At 40.7% G+C, this 9,355-nt stretch overlaps 1 protein-coding gene across 2 annotated transcripts; it reads right to left on the reverse strand.

The window, feature by feature from the left end:
* Nucleotides 1-3: 3 nt before the first annotated feature.
* sigirr (single immunoglobulin and toll-interleukin 1 receptor (TIR) domain) lies at nucleotides 4-8,619 on the reverse strand. 2 transcript variants are annotated; one of them, XM_023293353.3, is made up of 11 exons: nucleotides 8,382-8,619; nucleotides 6,621-6,899; nucleotides 6,146-6,353; nucleotides 5,924-6,051; nucleotides 5,600-5,740; nucleotides 5,359-5,502; nucleotides 4,956-5,058; nucleotides 4,638-4,788; nucleotides 3,178-3,355; nucleotides 575-764; nucleotides 4-85 (listed from the first exon to the last, which is right to left on the reverse strand). In XM_023293353.3, exons 1-10 carry the CDS (start codon nucleotides 8,449-8,451, stop codon nucleotides 595-597), a joined length of 1,572 nt encoding a protein of 523 aa, XP_023149121.2. In that variant the 5' UTR covers nucleotides 8,452-8,619; the 3' UTR covers nucleotides 4-85; nucleotides 575-594. The 2 variants fall into 2 exon arrangements, with proteins under 2 accessions (XP_023149121.2, XP_023149120.2); XM_023293352.3 differs by having other exon boundaries at nucleotides 4-764.
* Nucleotides 8,620-9,355: the final 736 nt, after the last annotated feature.

Below are 9,355 nucleotides of genomic sequence, written 5' to 3' on the forward strand. Positions count from 1 at the left end.
TCCTTCACAGACAAAATGCCCAGTTTTTTTATTATTAATGTGTAACTGCAATGTGGTCGATTTTCCTCATACACAAAGCTTCCACCTGTATAGTAAAAAAAAGAAAGAAAAAAAAAGATATCTTCAGTCTTAGGCATCCTGCTTCTGTTGACTGTTGCAGAGTGAACAACTTTTCTGGATTCAAGTTTGACTTTCACATGCATTTTCCCACCATCTGTGTGTTGTCAAATGAAAAAATGCTTAAAAAGCACATTCCTTATTTAATCTTATCTACTATTGCTCTGCCCCCTGCTGGGGACTGAGAAAAAATCTAATGTGATACAAATGCATGAATGTAAAAAAAAAACAACTTATTTTCCTGAAATATTACAGATAATCTCTCACAAAATATTTTACACAACAGTAATAAATTCAAAAATATTTAAAATCAGTCTATGGTGAGGGTAAACACAAATTGGACACTCTGATTTCAATAAACACATTGTATAGAAAAGGAAAACATATTTAGCTATGTGACCCAGATAAATATAAAAAAATTCAAAGTATCTTCATATTGGTGTTAATTTTTGGAGACCATATCGAGAGGAGTGTCGCTCAAATGTCCTCGGTGACCAGGCAGTAGAAGTCTGAGCGCGCTCCGTAGTTGCGTGATCCCAAGTCGGACACGTCGATGTCGGAGGGTTTTGGTTCGGCAGCTGTGATGGGAGCAGCGGGGAGGACTGGAGCTGTACAGGCCAGAGCTTTGTACACTGGGAGGCGAAGTCCTGCAAAGACAGAGAAAATGTGAAAAACGGAAAAAATGTTTATTGCTTTTTACTCTTCTGCTGTGGCACCGATTAAGTTGTTGACAAGTGTCATGTCCTCTAAACAGCAAATTCAGTTTTGGTTCAGGTTATGCTGGAGGGAGAATGGACTGATTCAGTTACTTATATCAATCATGAATCCTTAGTAATAAAAAGTACAAAATGAAAAGATATTATGCAAATCTTAGACCATTGAAGGTACATACAGCTATAATGAATGACAACTTCTGAATGAAAACTGGCTGTTCCAAAAAGCTACACATCTCGAAGGCAAAGTGTGTGCAACAGAACATGAACCTAAATACAAAAAGGTGACAACAGGAATATAGGAAGCTGATGTTGGCTCAGTTGGCACATGAAACAATACATATTTGGACACTCTAATTTTATCTTTGACCCTAGTTTATTTTTTTGAGCTTTTTCCTCTGCTACATTTTCCATTTATACTTTCATTTAAATAAGTCTCTTGTATGCATTTTGTCTGGATTGACTAAAATGAGCTGTTATGTTCCTATAACTGTAATCTAGTACTACACAGACAAGTTGACAGAAATTGTTTTATTTTTATTAAAGGTGAATTTAAAACATATTTAGTCCATTAGGAACAAACACAGGCTACAAACTAATGTAGGCTGCTAATCTACAAACATTTTTTCCTAATGTTGTAAAGAAATATTTGAGACAGAAACTGAAGTTTAACAATTTTTTAACATCAATTATACACTACCAGTCAAAAATTGGGACGCACCTTCTCATTAGATTAATATTGAAGACATCATAAAAAGCATTGAATGAGAAGGTGTGTCCAAACTTTTGACTGGTAGTGTATATTAAAAACAGGTTTGGTTCACTAAAGAGAAGCTGTCTGTGGAAGATTTCAGCTGGATTTTCCTGTAAAATACTTTTCTTTTTACAAAGAAGTAACAAGACACCCTTATTTCTGTGTGTGTGTGTGTGTGTGTGTGTGTGTGTGTGTGTGTGTGTGTGTGTGTGTGTGTGTGTGTGTGTGTGTGTGTGTGTGTGTGTGTGTGTGTGTGTGTGTGTGTGTGTGTGTGTTTTTATTTCGGGAAATATGCATCTCACCTTCCTTGCCGATAATAAGATGAAACGATCGAGTTCACCCTCATATCTGTCCATTAAATATGAAACCCCAGCCAGCAGCTGGTTAACTTAACTGGAACAGGATGAAAAACTAGCTGAGCTCTGTCCAAAGATGATAATATCTGCCTACCAGCACCTCTGAAGCTCACCACCACCAAATCTTAAAAATGACTGGTTGTGATTTAATGTGAATGTGCACGTTCTACTGTCTACATGTCTCAGAAATGGCTGTGATGCAGCCGCAGACCATCTGTAGTCTGTTTCTGAGCTGTTAAAGAGTAGACTGGAGCTGCTGGTAGGCAGACTTTGGACAGAGACAGCCGAGTTGTTTCTCTTTGCTAAACAAAGAGTCTCTTCATTTCCTGGCTGCAGCCCTGTGAGAGTGGGATCAATATAAGCCCATTACTATTTAATACACTGTATGCTTGAAGTGTAAAAAAATAGTAACTTTCTTAGGAAAAATACAAATTTGACTTTTTATGGTTATATTTTTTGACTAATGTTCATATTTTTAGAACATATTTTCTTCTTATGTTCATCTTATATTTTTTTGTACTGCTTACATTTCTAGGACTTTGAATGGGAGCAACTGTAACAAGTATTTCTGATTCAGAATATTCTCCTGTACATCTATACAAGAAAACAGACAAGAGCAAAATCCAAAATCTCACACTGCAAGTGAAACATGAAATCGTTTGCCACTCATGTCTGTTTATTATCTTTTGGCGCAAAAAGGTTATAAAGCCGATAAATAAATGTGTCATGTGAACAAATGTGTTACGTGAAGTCCTAGTTACAGTTAAAGATTACCAGATGTTGAATGAGTGTTACCGTAATCCAACCCCAGATTATTACATGAAAATCAATAAATGTTTCATCAGCATTTTTAAATTCAAACAAACTGGACAAAGTCCAGCAGCTTTAATGCACTGTTATAAAAGAGTCTATCAGGTTGAGACTTGCATAGATGCTGTCATGTTTTATGTCCTAATTCTCATGTGACAAACACGTCTATCACAGCGTTGACACAGACTTCCATCTGTAGATCAGAATCAGTATATACAGGTACTAAACATGAGTATTTTCTATAGATACTTAATGTCCAGATATTTAAACAACTGTCATACAAGGTGCTGCAACTTCAACATGTATGTCTGTAATTTGTGTGTGTAAACAAGTGAATAGCAGTTTCATGCAAACGTGCCTGCAGTTATGTAAAGAGTTCACCTTTACAAACAGTGCACAGTGAGCTCATAAACAGAGCTGCTCTTACCCAGGTCTCCAGCAGGGTCAGCGTCTGAGCGGCAGTCCAGGTAGTCGGGGTCCAGGGTCAGCATGGGGTCTTTGTCATCCTGCAGCACAGTCTGAGGGTCGCCTGCAGACTCATTGTGGAAGACGACTCTCCGAGGCATCGCTAAAGCTAACTCCTTCCAGAAGGCTGAGGATGGAGTCTGTGGACACCAAACACACAGAACAACACATTACGACAGAGTCACAGTGAACAGAACTGTCTGAAGCTTTACTTGCATTTACGTGTTCCAAAGGTATTTGGAATGATTCATTAATTCGCACACTTTGTGTTGTAGCTCAAGCTTTAAATGAATACAGCCGCCAGTTTTGTCTTTCATTTTATGCTCAATAGTCTGTAAACACAAAGTTACAACATAAAGAAATGCAAGGCACACTTATTTGAAAAATTAAAATCCCTCATTCCAATCTCTTCATGTTGCTAATTTTAATTTACATGACAATTTTATTACATTAGAAGAATACATTTCCACTATGACAATTAGTCAGTCATAGTTTGTGGTTGCTGGTTTAAACCTCTGAACCACAAGCAGTTTTATGGCCCTTTCACAGCTTTAGTCACCGTGGGCTCATTTTTTACTGCAAGAGAGAACTCAAAACTGTCTTCTGCACAGTATAACAACACTATAATGCCATAAATCACTGATTATTTATTTCACAAAAACTGGAAAAAACCCAAGATCAACACATTCAGCATTTTCCCAAGTGACCACTGGTGCTTCCAGTACTGGAAAACAAAAATAGTGACTCTACATACAATAGATATTTTACTGTTTTACTGACATTTTTAATTTGTTTCCAATCTTGTCTCATACCTGCTCAGTGTAAACACAGCCTGCAGTTCAGCCCGGTTCAACAGAAAAGTCCCTGAATTTTTGTCATGTGACTGTTGGTTGTAGAGCTTCCCTCCTGAGTGCAACTTTACTGCTGCACTCAGGAGGGAAGATTTTTCAGATTTTTTTACTCAGCAAGTCAGATTTTTTTTTCTCCAAACAGCTCAAATATAGTTTCCACAGATAAAAAAAATCAACATTAGTTTTAGCAGTGTTATAATTTTGACCTGAAACACCTAAATCCTCAAGTCAACTTTTGGACAGGGTTAGGGTTTTATTGACAGATTTACGACTGTACTGTTTTTGTTGGAGCTCGTCTCTCTGCTTTTAAGTGGGTGATGCGAAGACTGAGAAAAGCAAAGTCACACACTTGAATGGACCAATCATAATTTAGCAACGTTTAAATAAAGTCATGACAGTCAGTCAAATCAGACGAAGCCACACCCACACTTCGTTGCACTCCTGGTAAGTGGTCACTGAGTTTACGTATTTGTGTATTCACAATATTTATATTTTCTGTGTGAGTCGACTGAAATAAAACAGAAACTTTAAGTTGTTTAAGACCATTTGGAAATAAAATCATGGATCGTACCACAGAGTTGTGCCTCCAGGTGAGTATAGTGAGGCAGTGCTGGTGCTCACTGAGCTGCTGCTTGATCTCAGGCCTCATGCGTTTGGACTGACCCTCCAGCATGATGAGGATGGGCTGCTGACACAACTCCAACAAGTGCAGGAGGCCCTGTCTGGAAACACGAACAATTACAGTACATCAGTACAGACACAGTGGAATATGGCTGCAACACTGACCTCAAGTGGTGAGCTGTAAAACAATCATTCTACTCAGTTTGACATTGCATCTCAAGTCAAGTTGGAACTGTGTTGTGTCCATAAATTCAGTTGTGAGTCTTACCTGAAGTTACCGGAGCACCAGTCCTGTTCAAGGTACGCATGAGAGAGCAGCACGATGAGACGGCGGGAGCGACTCATGTTCATTAGGAGCTCTGCAGACGGTTCTGCAGACACATATTATTGTAGGTACATTGTGAAAAAGAAGGCAGATTTGCATTTCAGTGGGCTAAAACAGAACAACACGTGGGTGAGTGTGACAACAGAGTCTAAAAAATCCTGCATTACAAAGGTTAAAAGCAAAAAAACATAAATTAATGAAATGACACATTCATTGGATAGCAGAAACAACAGTTAGAAATACAACAGGCAAAAAGCTGCAAAACATGAATGCGATTTTAAAAAACAGTACTTATGAAAATACGTCTGCCTAAAATAGCACATTGGTCTGTAGAATCTGATCTCACCTGTGCCAGGCAGAATATCGTTGGCATTGAGGTGCACCTTGTAGCCATTTTTATTTTCCAGGTGAGGTTTGAGAATAAAGTTAACAAACTTCCTGTCATAGTCGTTGTTCACATAAGAGATATAGGCGTCATATAATTTCCCATCTGAGGATGAAGAGACACAAACATACCGGTGATGTTCATACCACTATGGTCTTGTAATGTGTACTGCAGCCTCATGTCAGCTCAGCACAAGTCTCACCATTGAGTTCATAGTCTCCGTATTTGTTCCTGTACCACAGTTTGATGCTGAGGTGACATCTGGCGTACACGACAGCCGCTACACCCAAGAAGAGAAGCAGGATGGCGGCTGCTATAACAGGGACTGTGTGGTTGGGGCTGTCTGAACACACAAACAGAAAAAACTGATAAAAATGAGCATAAAGTAATAAAAGAAGACTTCTGCTCAAAACTTTAAATTGAAAATTGTAACTATTAGGGATCCTACAAGTCTGTGTTGCAGTTAGTATGTCTGTGATATTATGACAGAACATTGCAGACCCCCATGTGTCCCAACTCGTCTTACCTGAATTCTGCAGGCTGAAGTCAGTAGAAATGTTCCTCACTGAGCAGCTATAGACCCCAAAATCCTCCAGATCTCTGACGGTGATCACTAGCAGACTATTTACCATCAGCTGATCGGCACCAGGGGACCTTCAAAAATAGGACAGAGAACCTGATCTTACCTTTCCCTCACAAACACTGAAAATAATACATAGACTATTATTTTAAAGCTTGACGACGCTACCATGACGATGTGTTCAGTGAGTAATGAGTGTGGTTGGTGAGGGGCTGGCTGTCTTTACTCCACTGCAGCGTGGTGTCACACTGATCCTCAGACTGGTCCCAGAAGAGGAGAGCGGTGCAGTTCAGCTTCACAGTGGATCCCACATTCCTCCAGAGTTTGGTCCGGCTCCCGCTCGGTTTAAACTCTGGAGCTTTGGAGCACTGAGACTCTGTAAAGACACACCACTGTTATCTGTGCCCCAGACAACAGAGGCCTTCATGTGCCTCTGCCAGCTAGCGGCTGACATTGCTACCAGGAGGCATGCTGAAACTAAATGCCTCCTCGCAGGTGTATCTGTTCAACGAGCCCCTTCAACGCCCCACACAGGCTCTGAGTTTTCTGCAGGGCAAAATCATAGCTTACCGCGAGAGACACACAATTACAGTATCAGGTTTGGGATGACTCCATTACACTTACACATAGGAATCATATTTACCCTTCACAGTGAGGCGCACAGTGTATGAGGCTGTGCTGTTGCCCTGTTGAGCACAGGTGTAATTTCCTTGGTCCTCCAAGTTGAAGCCAGCAAACTCCAGGTAGGTCTTTCCCTCCTGGTTGCGGAGCTGCTCACAGTTTTTCAGCCAGGTCATCTGGATTTGGGGCGAGTTCTGGGACTGAACAGGCTCCAGGGGACACTGCAGTCGATAAGGAGGCTCCTGCCGCCCCACAAACTGCAGCAGCTCCTTGAACCTGCTCTCATCCACACAAGGCTGACCTGCAAATAGAGAGTTTGGTAACCTTAACAACAATCCAGCGTTTTACTTCCCAGTCAGGGCATCTGTTGGTACTGATCCCAAACCAGGGCTCTCTTTTCACTTATTTAAAATCTGTTTACCTCGCTACAAGAAAATCAGTGGATTCATTTCAATAAAAGGTAACATGAGACCAAATGTTGTTGTGGCACTAAAATCTGAATTTTGCTATTGGTTCCCAGCGGTCATGTGACACCCACACCGGCTCCCACCTGTGTTTCAGTGAAACTGAGTGAAGAGAGCAGGAAAACTGACTGAAATACATCTGGAACAAGGAAATAAACACTGATCAGCTACTTCTTTCTCATTTTACAGCCTGAGTTAAAGAGGACCTTACAAACACTGAGGTTAGAGGTCCGAAAGAGAGAATACCAGCTTCCTGATTGTGACCTTAACTGACATGTCCAGCAGCCTGTTCTAGTCTTTTGCGTCAATTAAACAAAGCTACATTTTAAAGAGGTCTTCTGTTGTCACTGGTTAAAGGATTGTCTGTTTACTGTCAAACTATCTGATCTTTTTCCTCTAAAGCCACACCTGACTATTGTGTGGATTAACTCAGTGTTTGAGAATTTGTCACCTACAGCAGCTAAAAAAGTTTCAGTGCACAATTGCTTAAATTCAACTCTTTTCTAACCCTGACAAGAGGAATGACATTTAACCTGATGCATTACTGAAATTCCCACAAACTGGCTTTACTTCCTGTTTAAGAAAACACTTTGTATGTAGTATGAGGATGCAGACAAGTTGTAAACATTTTGCGATGCTATAGAAGACTGTGTTCAGCGTTATTGTATCTTTTGGCCAAGACTGAGTGTTTAATGGAGCATGAAGGTGAACTTGTTTACTCTTTGAGCCGGGCAGAACAAATGGCTGCTTTGCTGACTTAGAGAAAAACAATGGATCCTCTCTGTTGAGGACATGTTCAGTTCATACAACAGAGAGAGTCCTATTGAAACAATCACACTTAACTTGATCCTCTGTCAGGGAAGAATTAAACAAATCAAACAAACTAATGACAATGACCCTTCAAATCACGACCTGTTCTGCAAGATATTCTGCGCATGCGCTGATGGCCAAACTAACAAATGACCTGCACAGATGCAAATGAGCTCTTCGACTCTTTGACTTTCCCTTTTGACTTAAAGCTTTCCTCAAACACCCGGGTCCAGAGTCCGGGTCTGGTCCTGTTGCCGGGCAACAGCATGTGATTGCATGACAGATGGACCTGCGCACTGTGACCACATGTGCACTGACCTGCTATCATTATGTACAGTCTGTCTGCTTTTAGCATCCTGGAAGTCTGACTATGACTCACACTGGACAAACACGGCAAAAATAAATACAGTAAGTCCTTTAGCTCCCAACAGACTCTTTAAAACTGGGGTTCCCAACTAACTTTGAAGCATTCCTCTCTGAATATTAAAGTTACATTTGTACATCCTTACCGTCTGCGAGGAGAGTCTTGTCCCAGAGCCCCGAACACACCAACATGAAAGCGACTAAAATCACAGCCATGAGCCGCAGCTTCCCTCTTACTCCTCCTCAGGTGAGAAACAAACCGACTGAAGACGCCTTGTTGACCTACATCACCAGCTTTACTGCCTCCGTGTTCCACTTTAGTTTCACCCAGAGCCGCGGCAGCGACTGCAGACGTCAGCCTTCAACAACTGCACCTGGAAGAACCTGAACCGCTGCTCGCTATTGGCTCCCCGCGGTCACGTGACGCCCACACCGGTTCCTACCTGCGTTTCAGTGAACCTGAGTGGAGGAGAGAGCAGGAAACTGGCTGAATACATCTGGGACAAGGAAATAAACATTGATCAGCTACTTCTTTCTCATTATACAGTCTGGGTTAGAGAGGACCTTACAAACACTGAGGCTAGAGGTCCGAAAGAGAGAATATCAGGTTCAAAATTACACACAATTCCACAGGATATATATTTGTTGTCATACGGGAAATAAAATTACATTTGCATTTCTTTCTTGTAATTTTACAGAAAAGAAAATTGTTCTGGTTAATAAATATTCTTCATTAAGCATTAAAATTTAAAACGTTTATTAAGTTACTTTTTTTTAAATTGGTGCCCCAACAACTCCACTATTGCTCCTGATTTTTATTTATTTATTCATTTATTTATTTACTTATTTATTTATTTGTGTTGTATTACAGCAGTGGTTCTTAACCTGGGTTCGATCGAACCCTAGGGGTTCCCCTGAGTCAGTCTCAGGGGTTCGACGGAGGTCAAGACACACACCTGACTCATATGAATCGTGATGACACGCCCTGCTGGGCCATCACTGGATGCAGGTGATCACGATACATTGCTTGGCCAATTTGTGCTGCAGGGAATTTGGTGCGCTCAGTAGTCGACTTGTGACTGTCGTGATGGTACGTTGTGTGATTTCTTTCTTAATATTT

Source organism: Amphiprion ocellaris, chromosome 3 (assembly GCF_022539595.1).
Source record: "Amphiprion ocellaris isolate individual 3 ecotype Okinawa chromosome 3, ASM2253959v1, whole genome shotgun sequence".
Lineage (NCBI taxonomy): Eukaryota > Metazoa > Chordata > Actinopteri > Pomacentridae > Amphiprion > Amphiprion ocellaris.